Source organism: Arvicanthis niloticus, chromosome 1 (assembly GCF_011762505.2).
Source record: "Arvicanthis niloticus isolate mArvNil1 chromosome 1, mArvNil1.pat.X, whole genome shotgun sequence".
Classification (NCBI taxonomy): Eukaryota; Metazoa; Chordata; class Mammalia; order Rodentia; family Muridae; genus Arvicanthis; species Arvicanthis niloticus.
In genome coordinates this window covers 83,299,696-83,316,586 of record NC_047658.1, presented here as the reverse complement: position 1 = coordinate 83,316,586, position 16,891 = coordinate 83,299,696, and the positions used below count along the sequence as shown (strand labels likewise).

General features: G+C 36.5%; 1 protein-coding gene across 20 annotated transcripts in view; it reads left to right on the top strand.

Annotated features, from left to right (window-relative positions):
- Positions 1-16,891, top strand: part of Sox6 (SRY-box transcription factor 6) — a 586,344-nt gene that overhangs the window by 361,389 nt on the left and 208,064 nt on the right. For all 20 annotated transcript variants that reach the window (XM_076941377.1, XM_076941314.1, XM_076941365.1 and 17 more), the window contains one exon: positions 3,251-3,340. In XM_076941377.1, coding sequence (XP_076797492.1) covers positions 3,251-3,340 — 90 coding nt within the window. The remainder of the gene's footprint in view (positions 1-3,250; positions 3,341-16,891) is intronic.

Below are 16,891 nucleotides of genomic sequence, written 5' to 3'. Positions count from 1 at the left end.
CACAGCCTTTACTCAGTCCAGAGTCTCAGTTTCTAAGAAGCAGAACCATATTTTGCATTGTTTTGCAGTGTATTTTAAATTACATCAGTCCTGAATTAAATCTTTCTTTTGTTAGAAAAGTTTAGAATATGTTTCCTGAAAGATAAAAACTTAAATTTGAAAAAATAAGCAAACAAACAAACAAAATCCCCAAACTCACCCTCCAAACCAGCCTACCAAAAGCTCCATAACCCAGGAGTGGTCTTGAGATAAGGAACCTCTACATCTCTGCTTCAAATGGAGAAGAGCTAGAATCAGATTTCCACCATTCATAAATTAATAGGCAAAATAACTTGAGGCCCTGGGGTTACACTGAGTAGGTGTTGGGTAGAAGGTGACCTCCAGCTTCTGGTGACATGCTACACAATGTCAGAGCACTGTAAGTTATACCTGTTTTTTTTTTTTTTTTTTAACATGTTTACATTGTGAGACTACTGTGTACCATACATAGTATTCTGATCGTTTCTCTCAGTCTTGAAAAGTCATTTGGTTCTATAGCTGCAGACAGCTCAGTCACAGAAATTTGAACAGTCAAACTTAGATAATGAAATTTACTGTCACTGTCTTCTTGAGTGGAGAGTTGTCTTCAGATTAATCAAGTGAAACATATTTGTTCCATGACAGAACCCTAAAGTATTTAGGGAACATTTGTTTTTGTCCCCATTTAGAATCACTGTGATTGTTGTATTGAGGACACTCTCTGTCTTGCTCTTTCTGTGTGGAGTGTAAGGTCTCATTTATGTAGTTCTCCCTCTTTGATCTTTGCAGTTGTGCTAAATCACAATGGGATAAAGTCTGCTCTGACCAGCTGCCTGCTGCTGATGTACTGGAAGGCTGTTGTAGAATGGGAAGGGAGCCTCACATTTGACCTGCATCCCTACCCAGATACTGAGTGCATTAGTCTGGTCCATGGGACTGGGACCTTTGTCAATACAACTTTTCATATGTAACTTTGGACCTTTTATATGTTTCCTCATCTCTAATCAGAAAGTCCCCCAGGACAGAGGGGCTGGGTGACAACCAGCTTCTGGCCAGTCACACTCATTTCACTTGCTTTACAGCACCAGCGTGGTTCTTGAGGGTCTTGCAGTTGGATGAGTAGCCAAGAGACACTGTTAATTTTAAGCCCTAGAATTAAGATCAAAGGATAATGAAGTTGTATGAAGTGACTATTAGTGCCCTCAGATAAATATTATCTGTGGTTGCTATTAAATATATTTCTGTCTATAAATGTAGACACACAAAACCCGTTTTATCTTTTCCTTCAGCTTTTTCTACGTAAGTGGGAGCTGGTGTAGCTGGCTGTTGTGTTAGCAAGGATGGATGTGTTAGTAGAATGTCACATGCTTTGGAGCCTGTGAATGTATAGCTCTCCCGTGAAGCCTGCTGGGTGTATGTTGGAGTATCCATTTCTGTTGTCCATAGAGCTGTCTTCGTCTCCCATGGAGCTTCAGCACTCTTTCCTGGGATCTCTGGGGTATTTTGAATCTATTTATAGAAATTATAGACATGTTTTACATTGAGTGTGTGTGCGTGTGCCTGTGCGTGTGCATGCACACTCGAGCACCCGTGGACTTGACTTTGTAACCATCCTTGTGATACTGGGGTTCTGTCTGACCAGTATCTTTACTCTAAGTTGACCAGACGTCTGGGACTCCTGCATCTGTGCTAGTGAGCATCAGTTTAGTACAATGATGGGGGAAAATGTAGCAAGCCCTCGTAAAGTGTAAAATTCAAGACTATTGATCTGCCTCATCGTTATCCGATGTTATAACCATCTTGATTTGATTGGAGAAACAATAAGACCTGTCATGCACGCCTTCAAATATTTGCTCTTTGGCTCTATAAACTCAGTCTTAACATTAGAAAAAAAATCCAGGTACTGAACAAACCACATGCAGCATTTCTGATGTGATGTGGAGAGAAGGCAGGGAGGGCAGGAGCTCTCTAGTAACAGCCTTCTATGTAGAGGAGACAGGGCCTGTGACAGCATCAGCGCTTTCATGGCTCTAGATCTGGATTCCATCCACTCCCTGATTGATTGATCTCATTGCAAACAGACGTTAATTGTTTTCAGCAATACTTTGTAATCATGTGAAGGTCTTCTCATCTCTTAAGCAAGGATCACTGCCTTTTCCAGAGCTTATCTAGTCTCTAAAGCCCTTTAGAGCCATCTTGACCTAACTGTCAATCTGAAAAATTCAAGGTGGATTTGGAAGCTAAAGGGGGAAAAACCTGAAAGGGAAAATACTCAAAGATAGGTGCTGATATGTGGGAGAAAAAGCATTTGGAACTGGAGGAACCATTTTAAATATAATTTTAAAAGAAAGTTATCAGAATTTTGACACTTGGAATGTTAAAGTTTAATGGGAGTTTTAAAATCTGCATTCCCTGGAAACATGGCCTATTTGTTAAGAGCTGAGTCTTTGAAAGGTACACGCAGACAGTGGTAAGCAGGAGGCGTACTCGTGAGTCCATCTGAATCCTGAGACAAAAACAACACACACAGAAGAAAAGAGATTGTTAGTACAGTGTTCTCGCGTTTGGACTTCTGTAATATTATGAATCTTTATAAATACATACATACTTACTCCTTGTAATTTAGAACATTATTTTAAAGTACAAAAGGCCAGACAGTATTTAAACAGCTGTTTTCTTTAATAAACATACGTATTACTTTTTGTATAAATGTTTTAGCAGATTTCACCATGAGGGCACAAAGAACATCTTGATTTTATTTACTTGCCTAATTTTTAGTTTTTCAAAAGTTGAATTTCTTTTTTTTTTTTTTTTTATGTGCTAAATAGTTACAGGTCAGTTGGCTTCTTCTCCCCTAACAATTTATCATGTTTCTTGCACAGCATATAAATTTTGCTTAGCCTTAAAAAAAAAAAATCACCCAGGCTAAAAGAAATATCATCTAAATTTAAAGCCACAGAGAAGAGCCTTTGTTCTGTCTTATCAGTCTGATAAATGATAAACACTGATTAATATTGCTAGAATTAGGCTGCTAAGCATGGATTACGGAACACTATCATCCTGAGGCAATAGTTTACCTTAGCTATGGTGTTTTATTACAGAGCAAAGGTGGAATTAAAACAACAGCAACAGAAACAGCATTTGCTTGTTTTCCAAGGAGCCTGTTGCTCAGGCAGCTAGCCCTCTGGGTCCGTAGCACACATCTTTAATACTTGCTTTTGTGTTTTAATAGATTCCTCCTGCATGGAAAAACTACTTTCAAAAGATTGGAAGGAAAAAATGGAAAGACTAAATACAAGTGAACTTCTTGGAGAAATCAAAGGTAAAATATAAAAAGTATTAAATGTGTTCAGGTGTTATTTCACATGCCTCATGCAGCTGCTGGTCTTTGTGCCAGGACCCTAAATTCTCACTTCTAAATTACTGAAGAGTAAAGAAATCTACTCTTCTTTCCGTGGAAGAGTAGATGTGATGCATCCCTCAATGTCTTCTCTGTAAACTCTGCACTACGGACATCTGCTGCTCCCAGGGTCAGTGTACAAACTACCTTCTGAATCTACTTGACAAAGATGGAGGAGAAGTTTTGTCAACAAAGAACAGTTTAAAATAGTTTGTTCTGTTAGAATCATAGTACTAGCACAGTTTATAGATCGAAGTTATTTGTGTGATTTTTTTTTTCTGTGAATTGGCTCTCTATAAAATCCCAACCAAAGCAGATGGAATAGGCCCTGCATCACGTTTTATGGGTGATTTTGGAGACCTATTTATCTTGGTTTGCATTCTGCCTATATCACTTTATGCCTGAGTAGTTTTAGCTAAACACTGGAGTTTCCTACATCTCTTACTCCCTATATCCATGGAGGTGATATGAGCATCTACTTTATATGCTCCTTAAGAGAGAGAGAGAGAGTTGACACAAGTAAAGGTCTCGAAACTGTATCACTTGGCACTGACAGACTCTGTGGGAGTGGGGCTTACAGTGATAGTTACTGTTAATATGCCCATTGGACTGGGAACTGATTCATAGCAAAGAGGGTTCTGGGATTTAGCATTTCCTGCCCTTGGAATCCTAAATTATCTTTGTTTTTTCTAGTTTATTTATTTTTGTGGTTCTGGGAACTGAACTAGACAGGAACCAGACTAGGTGTTAGGAAGCCCCATAGATTCATCCCCTACCTGTATGTAATCCTTCTAAAACACTGAGAAATGAAGGAGTATAGTGTATTTCAGCATTGCTATCCTGCGAGCAAAAAATCTGTTCTTCTGGACTAATCCAGCTCTTGTGTGGACGTCTTTCTGGAAAAGTGTTATTTTCTTAAACTTATGTGTCACAAGAGGAAGCCAGAGCCCCCTAAAAGTGTCATCAGTCATTGCTCACAAACTCCAACCTCTGTTTGTAGGAGCACTTCAGAGACTTGATCACATTAGTTTTCTGGATTTATCAAACAGTTTTGGGTCTTTTAGCTCAGTTAAGACAACCACTTGGTAGTGGATACTTCATGAAAATGTTATTTTTAGTTTATTGTAGAAAGTTGATAGAGCTCTGGTTCCATTCAACTCAAATGCAGAGAACAGTTGTTCTTCCCAAAGAGTAATTAATAGCTCGTTCCATTAACTAACACATGTCAGAATTAAGTGGAAATGGAATATTATTTGAATTTTACTGCTTCTGCTTCGTACTCATAAAGACCATTTGCTATTTTGGAAAAAACAGAATCTCAACATAACTGGTGGGTAGAAAGAAAAGTCATTATGACATATTCTCCATCCAGCTGCAATAACACGGGCTGTGCGACTTCACACGTCATTTTGTGTTTTCTTCTCTTTCCAGAGCCATTGCTTTTATAACAGTGAGGACAGAAATGGCTTATGCAAAGGCAAGCGTTTGCCAACATGAGTGATGGGGTCTTGCTTTCTCCCACAGCATGGAAGTTAACATTTTACTATCTCCATGATAATATACTTTGGCTTTTTATACACTTCAGGGTGTCTTTCCTCTCATACCTTTCAATTTTATTTATATTTAACTCTAATTATGAGCTTAAAAATTCAAAAATAAGCAAAAGTTTCAGATGCTCAAAATGTGTAATTCTCACAAATTAAACATACAAAATCAAGCCTTTCTATGCTATTTCTCTGGAGACCTATAGCTTCCAATGGTGAACTATTCTGAATTTTATAGACATAAATGATAATATTCTTACTGAATTTTCTGTTTAACTTGTTCTACATTTTTCTTTTTATACATTTTAGCATTTTGTCACCACAAACATTACATACAGAAAATTTATCAATCATACACTAATTAGACATTAAAAACCTTAATAAAGTGGTAATTCAAATCCTCTGGTTTAACCGATGCTGAGAGAACACACTTTTTTTGTCCTGTGTGACTTGGCCAGCTGCATTTCTGCGCTCAGGGCCATCTCTCTGAGGGTGTAAAGATGGTCTACCCTTTGAGGATTATGTACTGTTGTGAGTTATCAGTAGCTCCTATCTTAAGCATTGTATGTCAGTGGGTCCTATTGTTCCCTGATTCCAAAATTCATACGTATTTATTCATAAGAAATAGCATTCAACATACAAATATTTTTAAATTCTGCATAAATCTCATGGCACAGGCTTTCTGCTTTAACTTTCATCTATGCCCTAAGTTTTGTGTAAATTTAGTGCCTCCTCCCTTATGAGCTGCTCCTTCTGCTTCATGCAGATTTTCATTTGGATAGTCTTTAAAAATCATTATTGGCAAAAATGTGGCATAAAGTAAGGTTGCCTTCTGTCAACCAACCCATTTTACTCAACACCAAGCTTCTCATTTCCCTCTAAAGGACTTGTCCCATGCTTGCTGGCTGTCAGAGCTTGAGACTTCTTGGGTATATTTAATAGTGTCACATCCTGGCACATACATGCCTGCCTTCTTTCCCCTTTAAATATTTGACTCTGTTGAGATTTGTTTGGGTAGGTATCTCCCACTCTTAAGATTAGATACTATTCTGTCATATTTTCTTCCAATTAGTTGGCTCTGTGTTGAAACATTTAACCTTTTATTCCCTCCTAAATATATTTAGATGTATAATGCCAACTAGAGTTAAAGTTTTTTTTAAAAACAGTTAAAAATAACATTATACATTGTGACTGAATGCTGTGATCACTCTTCACTTGAAACACTATCTTTTCTTATACTTTATTATACATTTGAAACCATTTATATATTTTTTTACTAGTACTTTAGTAATAAATATAGTATATTTTATATTTATCATTTTTATCAAAGGTATTTTCATACCTTTAAAAAAGTTTGTCTTGGATTGTTTTATATAAGTGTTAATTAACATTAAATGTTTTAAAATTACATTTATATAAAACTATTAGATGAACATCTTTATAAAATCATAGATTTTCATTGGGAACAATTTATTCAATTTTTCTTTGAAGATTTATTAACTCGTGTGTGTGTGTGTGTGTGTGTGTGTGTGTGTGTGTGTTGCCTGCATGTATGTGCATGCAGTACCCAATAAGGCCAGAAGATGGCACTAGATTCCCTGGAACTGGAGTTACAGACAGTTGTGAACCACCACGAGGGTATTGGGAACAGAACTCAGATCACCTACTATCATGTTCTTAACTACTGACCTATCTTTCCATCCCCCTAACCAATATTTGTATGTCCCTCAAAAACATTTTGGTTCTAATTCTGCACATTTTCTTTCATCTTTTATCCTTCAATATTGTTTTTCTTCTGTTACTGTATTTAGAGATCATACTAAGTTTGGCAAATCAGTTTTACTGATTCACTGTATAATTTCCCTTTTTATAGAGAATATTGGGCCTAACAATGTAGCAGCTGACCAGAATGCCTTTATCTCATCACTTCATATCCAGTCACCTAGATTGCTTAGGGCAAAAGAGACAGAAGTGAAATTTTCGACATAGTTTTTAATTTATAGTGTTACTTTTAGTATTTTACACTTTTTACTGACATAGCTATTTTTTTTAAATACCATCTCATGTACCCCAGGCTGAATTTTGAATTTGTTATAACCAAAAATAACTCTGAACCCTTGCTTCCTCTGGCACACATCACCATGCCTATGACAATTGTTATTTTTTTTTTCCTAAAATACAGTTTATCATTGAAAATATAGTTTTTTATCATTAAAAATACAGTTTTAACTCTAGTCTCTTAGATGACTCTAAGAAGTTGTATTGTGTTTATAGCACACTTACTGGTTTGGGGGATTTGAATTCATTATGAAACAAATCCAGGTTAATTGTGGGATAGTTGTCTTTTAATGTCCTGCAGGGTGCATCTCTCATAAATTGGATTGATTTGTATTTGTATTTATTTGTCATATATATATATATATATATATATATATATATATATATATATATAACATATAACTTCCTGAATTCAGAGTACAACTGGTCTTTCCTTCTTAGATTATGTAATAGAAGTAGAAAATATTTATGTATGTATATATTATATATATAATTTCTTGAAATTCTGAATAATATATTCTGAAAACACCAGAGCCTAAAAACATTGTTTCCTTTTAAAGGTAGGTTATTTTTTTTTCATAAAATACTTTTTCTGGCTGGGCGGTGGTGGCGCACGCCTTTAATCCCAGCACTTGGGAGGCAGAGGCAGGCAGATTTCTGAGTTTGAGGCCAGCCTGGTCTACAGAGTGAGTTCCAGGACAGCTAGGGCTACACAGAGAAACCCTGTCTCGAAAAACCAAAAAAAAAAAAAAAAAAAAAAAAAAAAAAAAAAAAAAAAAAAAAAAAAAAAAAAACCTTTTTCTGAAGTCATAGTCTGAGATTTTTTGGATATTATCATTGATTTAATCTGTAGTACTCAGTATTTCAGGCTTCTGTGTATTTTCTGTTATATATCTAAATCTTACTTTTGCTTACTTACTTTTTCTTTCTGTCTTTCACTGCTCTTGGCAGTAGTTTTTCTACTATTTAGCTATTTACCCTAAAGGTGCAATTTTAGGAGTTATGTGTTGATGCTGACCCCTTCAGCATGCATCAAATAATCATCTTGCCTTTGTTGGTACTGTTTTTTTAAATCTCGATTTGCTTCCTACTTTTTGTTTGTTTGTTTTTATGTACTCTAACTTCCCACATTAAATGCTTCATTTAAAACTTTTATGCTTAATATTAAAGGCACTTGGTTATGAGTGCGTTTCGAGAAACAGCTTTATGTAGCCCTGACTGTGTGGTTTTAGAATTTTTGCCATTTTATGACAATTTAATAATTATATCATTTGCTGACTTAGGTTGACATATTTTCCATAAGTTTATATTTCATTTTAAAGTCATGTTATGTAACAAAATTACTATAAGGAGGGAATGGCCACCATCAATCTTAGTAGAATATTCTAGAAATATATAGTGGAAAAAAGTGGGGCCATAGAATGTTTAAGAGAAGACTGAAAAAATGAGTCTTCAATCCAGACACCTTAATATTCCTATACAGTTAATAAGCAATGATTTTTTTAAGATTTCACTTTAAACACTGCTTCCAAATGAAGCTCAGCAAGGCTGCTAAAACCCATGGATAGCAGCCGAACTACTGCAAAAGTTTGTGCAACAATGGGTCAAAGTTGTCAATGAGTCTGTGTCTTGTCTAGTATTTTTATTGCTTGTTTAAAGGTTTATTTTATTATTTTAAAAGTATTTATTTATTTATTGATTGATTGTTAATTATTGTTTTGCCTGCATGTATACCTGCATGAGGGTGTCAGATTCCCTGGAACTAGAATTGCAGACACTTGTGAACTGTCATCTGGGTGCTGGGAATCGAACTTGGTTCTTTTAGAAGAGCAGCCAGTCAGATCTTTTCTCTCAAAGTAAATAGCCAGGATTGGCTATGAGACTATAGGTCTTCAACCCCATCAAAAATCCAGAATGACTGAGTTAACTGAAATTATGGGAAGCACTAAGCATAGCTTCTAAAACTTAGCCAATTTATAGAGACCACTGAACACCTGGAAAGCCCCTATACTACGGAATGTTGGAGCATCAAATCTTCAGCCTTCTGGCCCAGAATCATCTGACAGACCTTAGTGATGCAGAATTATTAAGGGCGGATTACTCTGTCTAGGCAGATATAATCATTTGACTATTCTGCAAGTGTGTCCTTTTCTGGATAGTAATTTGTCTGTAGATGGAAAGAGGCAATTCTTGCCTAGGGGCTGTCACCGCACAACTGGAGTAACTCCAAGGATGCTCAATTTCTTCTTAGAATCCATGACAGGAAGCTGTCAGGAGCAGACAGGTCTCTAATCAAAATGAACATTAATATAGAAATATTTGTAACGTCAATTCTATGGACTTGTGATGTTTTGAAAACCAACTATCCATGTAAGGTAACCTAGACTGTTACCTATAGTCTCATAGCCAATCCTGGCTATATTTACTTTGAGAGAAAAGATCTGAGTGGATGGTTTTCAGCTGACATTCATTCTAAAGCCAAGAAAAAAGCCAGGTTCAAAACAAAGTGTTTTAGTTGGGAGAAATGACAGAAGTTCTGGTTAGTCAACAAAATGATGGACTGGGTATTAGGACTATCTTGTACCTCACTGGTACAATTAGGAATAATTATGCTCTAATTGCATTTTGAGAGAAACGTTTTATTTTAACAGGAAGGGTGAAGGTAGGTGATGAGAGAGAGAAGGGGGGGGGGGACATGGAGGCAGATGTTCACATGTATCCACCAGTCAAAGATAGTTTATATATCTAGGTTGGGTATTGGGTTACACTTCTGACTGAGCATTACCAAACTTAAAGCCTTTGATTAACATTTAAAAAATGTATAAAAGCAAAAAGGAAAAGGGGGCATGGGATAGGGGTTTTCTAGGGAGGGGAAAGGGAGAAAGGGGATGGCATCTGAAATGTAAATAAAATATTAAAAAAATAATAAAGCAAACGATTGACCAAAAAGAAGAAGAAGAAGAAGAAGAAGAAGAAGAAGAAGAAGAAGAAGAAGAAGAAGAAGAAGAAGAAGAGCAGCCAGTGTTCTTTACTGCTGAGCCATCTCTCTAGGACCAATTTTATTATTTTATATAATGCATATGTATGTGGCTGTGTGTGGATATGTGCATAGAAACACGGGTGCCCAAGAAAGCTAGAGGTTTGTTTGGTTTTCATGATGGAAAAATGGCTGAGAATACATTTTACAGGGGGCATTTCTGCAAATGGTTCCAGTGTTTTTCAGAGCTACTACTGAATTGCAATCATGTAGAGCATCCAGTGCTGTGTTTGAGGACCTGGTTTGACCTTCATCAACTTTGGTCTCATCATGTGCACTAAGGAGCAGAGAGGTGCTGTGCTGGTTCTTCCTCATGGTTCTTTCTAGAAGATTTAAAGGCAGAAACTATTATGTGCTCATAGCAAATACTGAAGTGACAATATAAACTTAAGCTGGGTATGGTGGTCAGGCCTGTAATCCAATACTCAGGAGGCTGAGGCAGGAGGATTGTAGGCTTGAGGCCAGCTTGGATTATATTGTGAGTTCACAGTGAGCCTGGACTACACAGTGAGGCTCTGTCTCCAAAACCAACAAGACAGCACACAAAGAAAATACAGCATGAGAGTGCCCTGACAAAGGTGACTGGGGAGCTGTATTGGACATATGTTCCTGACCCACCTTTGCTTGACTAAATCCCAGATGGGTAGATGGCTGCCTTGCCTCAAGTTTTTAGACCTTGTGGGACAGAGAATCGAAAAGAGAAATCATGTCTCTTGTATTCTTCTTAAAGGTGACCAGCTATTAGGATTCAATTATGTACTGGTCTAGAAATCAATCCAATATGGGAAATAACATTCTACTTTTGGAAGACTGGATCGGGACTTTGTCAGAGACATATTTGGAAGCTAGTTGTAGCTCCCTATGATGTTAGGATAGCAAGAGATAATGTTGGGACAGGATCTGGATTTCAAACAAGGGTTAGTGCATGTTTTAAGGCTCTTTTAATTGTCAAGCTAAAATTCGTTTTGTTTCTTCTACAATATTTATTGTAAGTTGCATTGACTGTATAATTTCCAATTATGTTAATGTGTTGAAACCTGGCATGTTTCTTACAGGGGTCTATCAACCAGCTTTCATCTCACTGCCCTGAGTATTAGAAAACCTTGATTCTCTAAAAAAAAAGCTTGAAAGTACTGGAAGAAGTGACTTAGGCTTTAAGCAGAAACAAGAGGGTAACAGGCTTGATTATTGCTGTTATAACAGCTTTAATTCCATTAATTGCTAGCACCAGTGCTTATGCAATAGCATTGACACAATGAGTTAAGACAACTATTTTTGTTAACCATCTAGCAAAAAAATGTTACTAATGTATTGAGTATAGTAAATGATTTATATATCCTTTATTTGAAACAACGAATGATGCTGTATAACCCATTCAAATTATCTGAAAGAGGTTCAGGGTTCAAGAGTTAGGAGCCATCCCAAGTGTCATGACAAATATCATTAGAATAGTGTTACTTTTGAAATTCACAATGATTGTCATTATAATTACAAAAAAGTCTAAAGACACCTGTAGGATATTTGGCATAACAACACACCTCTCTGGGTGTGTTGACTTTGCATAGTGAGATTATGAATTTAAAGAATGGTGCTCTGTTGACCTTTCATGCTGCAGATAATGCCAATAAAATTATCCATGACCTGAGCTCAGTATTTCCATATTGGTCAAATGGCATATATAGCTTGGTCAGGTTAGCCCTTCTTGTCCTGGGAATCCTTTTATTCCTGCCCATTATGTTAAAGCTTATCTTGAACAACATCAACATGTTGGCAGCCAAAGTACATGGCTTAAATCTAAAAATAGACTCCCAGACAGAGCTATTAAATTAACAGGCTGGCAAGCCAAGGACAGGTAAGATTCTGCACAGAGCCTTACCAACCTAAGACAGAAATGTATTGCCTTTGATAATGCATATTCCATAATAGGTAAGGAAGCCATTCTTGTCAGAACGACCTAAGTCAGGCTTAGTCTCGTTAACGAAATAAAAAAGGGGGAAAGGTGGAGAGCCTTTGGGGCTGCTTGGCAAGAAGCTGACATGGGCCAAGGACAAGGAAATGGGCTGCTTGGCAGGAATATGACATTGGCCAAGGACAAGGAAGTAGGCTTCAAGCAGAAATCTGACATTAGACTAGAACAAAGAAGTAATTTCAGGTAGGAATCTAAATTGTAGGCTACAACAAAGAAGTAATCGCAAGCAGGAATCTAAATGTTAGGCTAGAACAAGGAAGTAGGCTTCAGACATGAAAATGACCTTGGGCTAGGACAGGGAAGTAGGTTCAGATACTGTGGTCATCCTCATTAGCCTTTAGAAACAGTGTTCATGGGAGTGTTCATGTAACTGGGTTTAATGCCTTGCTTCTTTTTTTGACTATTTGTGTTTATTTTATTGCTTGTTCCTCGACTATTTGCATTTATTGTATTGCTAGACCCTCAACCTAGAACTGACCTTAATACATGCATGTAATCAAAATGGTATAAAAGCATAAAGGAAGAGGGGGTATAGGATAGGGGGTTCCAGGAAGGGGAAATGGGGAAAAGGGATAACATTTGTATTGTAAATAATTAAAATATCCAATTAAAAAAAAGTTAAAAGAAAAAGAAAATACAGCAGGAACCAAGAAGGAACTTCATTCTAACACCTTTGTAAAATACTTCTGAGTGCCTGGTTTCATCTCAGCTTTGATTGCCAGCAAGAATCCTCAGAGGAAAGGAAAGGCACGCAGAGAGTCATGGTTAATTTCAGGGCATGATGGGTCTTAAAGGTCAAATAGAGTAGGATGTTCTAGAAGTAGCTTAGGCAGGGTTGTTATCTCCAGGTCAGAATGGATCTTCCAGTTTCCGCAGAATCAGCATTCTGTACCAATCACTGACTTCCATGCCCAGGGACTCCTACTTGGTTTAATCTCATAGGAACCTAAACCACAGTGCAGGTGCTTGCTCCCCACCTGGCTCCCCCCTTTCGAATGCTCTGTTGTAGAAGTGATGGTGCCCACTGTTTTCTGCTTTAAAATAATCACAGTACTCAACTGGCTGGGCAGGAACAATGATTGTATACCTTGAATATTCATTTATAAGTGAGATCTTCATTGGGGAGACTTCAAAAAAACTAGAAACAGACCTTGGCTAATGGATTAAGAGCACTTTGTGCTCTTGCAGGGAACCCAAGTTTGATGTCTAGCATACAGATGTTGGCTTACAACTGCCTATAACTCCAGTTCCAGGACAGCTGATGTCCTTTTCAGGCCTCTGCAGACACCAGGTATGCATATCATATATATGCATATGTATACGTATATATGTATATACATATACATTTATTTTTTACTATTTATTTATTTAATTTTTAGGTGTATATGAGAGCAGTTGCATATATGCACATACATATGCAAGTGCTTACGTATACATATAAAAATAAATAAACAAATTTTAAAAACCCAAAACAGAACAGAAATGCCTAGGGGTGAATCTTTTGCCACCTTACCAATAAAACCAGCAAAGTTCACTCATTTAGTGATTTTTAAAAATGTGTTCAAATAAGAATGTGTCAATGTTTGTTTAGATTTAATGTATTTTAAACTTCTAAATTGAAATTTTTTAATGCCCCGAGTTGTGAATTCAGGGACATTGTCTTCTTAACTCCTTCTTTTATGAGATGATACAGTTGATTGACAGCCAGAGCCTTTTGTACATGTTCCTATAGCATCACATCGAGAGTCACAGATGCTCAAAAAGTTAGAGCTGGAGGCTTTTTGTCTGTTATACAATCCAACTTGTTTTTCTCCAGATAAGTCCAGAAAGCTGCTCTAAACCACATGGTAAATTACTAAGGTAGAAACTTAATATTTGGCTTCAAGTAACATGTTTAGCCAATTTCATGTAGTCTTTTGGATGTCTTGTAATCAATAGCGAGTAATTACGGGAGAACTCCTGGATTCCTTTAGCCAGCAGCAAATGCACAAAGCGGCCCCTCTGAACACATCCACACATTTGGATCCAGCAGCACACACGGTTTCGGTTTCTAATTACACCGCTTTGCATGAGTGTAGACATTTCAGAGCTCTCCTTTGTACTCTATGCTATAAACATCTTTTGCTTCTTTTGAAGTCTGTGTGATATACATGAAGCAATTAAACGCCCCCCCCCCCAACTGGAGGTTGGAGACACAAGGTCTTCTTAATTAAAATTCTAACAAAAGCTACTGGCAAAAATTCCTACTATATGATTAAGGTCTAAAGTATTATGATACATTAGACTCATTGTTAACTGGCAGGATTAAAAGAAATCGATATGTTGGGGTAAGATCAGCTGAATCTAATTAGCAAAATCAATGTTTATATAAAAGAAAATACTAAAGTTTAATAACAGGTTCTGCTTATAAATATAACACTGGCTAAAATTGTTCTTTGTTGTTACTGCATTGACCACATAATCATGTTTTAAATTCACTGAATAAGAATCGGAAACTTCTTTCTTGTAGTTAATTATTATAATTAAAACACAAAACTTTAAAATCATATCTGGTTTCAAAAGTTTTAATTATGAAAGATTCTTAAATGTATAAATAGTCTTCAATTATAAAATATTCCCAGTGATTCCATTTTTAAAAGGCTAATTTTAGCAAGAGCTTTGTATCAGTCAGAAAGAAGGCAAACTTGGGTAGAAGTAAAAGGAACTAAAGTATTCTTATGCAATTATGATTACATTAATATGCATTAGTCCATCAGTGATATAGCAAAATTAAAAGGGATACATTTTGATATAACATGAAAACAACACATCCTACCTTTTCCTTCCTGATTGCTGTAATGAAGATAAGCCAGTATGGAGAAGAAGAACTTTACTAATTGCAGCCCAGATTTTGAGTCAAATGAAGGTCATTAGCAATTTCCTGGAAGCCCCTCAGATTGCTTACCAGGAAATAGTGGCTAGCAGGACATCTGTAGTTCTCCTGGTGAAATTAGTGAGAATTGGAGTTTTAATGATGTGTGTCAGATGTGGGCTGATGGGGGTGGGGTGGGGTCATGTTGTCTACCACAGTAGGTAATAATATTCTTTGAACAGAAACATTTTTTAACATTTCTCATTAATATACCAACCTATAAATGAACATAGCCATTAGCATGCATAAGTTCGGCCATACTTAAATACACTCCTATGGCGAGTAGGGCTCAGGGACAGGGGCGTTGTAAAGAGAGGGATCTATGTGTGGAGTGGCGCTTACTGGAAAAAGCTGCTCTCAGAGGCTGGTGTGATGATGTCACAACACTGTTGGGTGGCAAATTTAGTCTCAAACACCTTCAACCAAGTCAAGACATCAACCCAAGTCTGACTTACTCTGTGTGTTGATGAGTTTACAGAGGTGCCATCAGCCGTGTACAGACTTGCAGCTTAGCTTTCCTCATGATACTTAAATGAATGGTTGGCTTCAAGTGGGCTAGAATAATTGAAACATTTAATAGTGACAGAAACAGAGGCAAAAATACGTATTCATTCATTCATACAGTAAATTATACAGAAAGGAAGTTTCTGGTTTGCTTCCAGTGGTGATGGAAGAAGAGCATCTGGTGACCACCTCTTGAATCACAAGTGATTTTATAGAAAAAGAGCCAGCATGTGTAAGCCTGAGAGAGAGACTTTATGATAAGCTAAGAAACTTACTTATCATACACATCTGTCAAGTTCACAGTGCAGAGGATGTTGTCAATGTTTGCGCAACCCAAAATCAAGTTATTGCTAATTAAAATTAATTAATTTCAAATAAGTTAGACCTTGCAATATTAACCCAACTTCATTTATATCTTGTTACAATTATAGGTTAGTTATTAAAGACCTCCCAAGCCTTTTGTAGGATTATTAAATGATTGAGTTTAAGCAAGGTAAAAATGTCTTACTCAAAAACTTAAGTGATTCCCCATGTAACTTTTGTTCTTTTTGTTAAAATGGGATGTTCACATTTAATATTTCTGACACATAGTTGGCATAAGGTATTTTGTTTGTATGTTTGTTTTGGTTTTGTTGTTCTTGTTTGTTTGGAAAAAATATTACTCTGTAGCTCAGGCTAGCCTAGAACTCATGGCAATCCTCCTACCTTAGACTCCTGAGTGCCGAGATTATTGTTGTAAGCTACTTCTCCTGATTTGGCTTAATTTGTTTTGAAAATAACTGTGGTAGATGAAATTTACTATGTATACAGTTACCTTAACACTTATACATAGATTTTAGTAAATGCAATCTAGAAAAAAACATTTTAAAATATCCAAACATTCATTTTGCTGTGTCTCACCTCAGCTCTTTTCATGTGAATAAATTATAGGGATTATATATATATATAATTTTTTGTGGAAATATTTATCCATAACTAATTCTTGGAAAAAATTACAGGATGTTACTAGTCTTCTGTTGGACCCCAGCAATGATCTGTGTTTAGCACAGCAGATGCAGTACACCACGTAGGTATCTCCTTAGTTTAGAGTCAGCTCTGGAGCACACTCTCAGGGGTCATAGTTACATCTTATAAAGACCTCCCTCAGTCCGAAAATTTAGGTCATTTTTTTTTCTGGATTGAAAAAGCAAAGCAAAACAAAAACTAGGCAGAGCATTTTTGTCCAGATGATGTTCTTATGAAAGAGGCCTATGCAGTGAACATAACTTGTACATTATTCTGTACATTTTAAATTTATCGCCACTGTTGTTAATTACCACTGAGTGCATATTTAATGCAGTGGGGAAATTTGAAACTATTGAAAAATAAAACTCTGGAGAATTTAGGTCACTTTTAAAAATTCACTGACGTTCTTAAGTCTGGTGGTAAACATCTATTGCATTAACTGAGA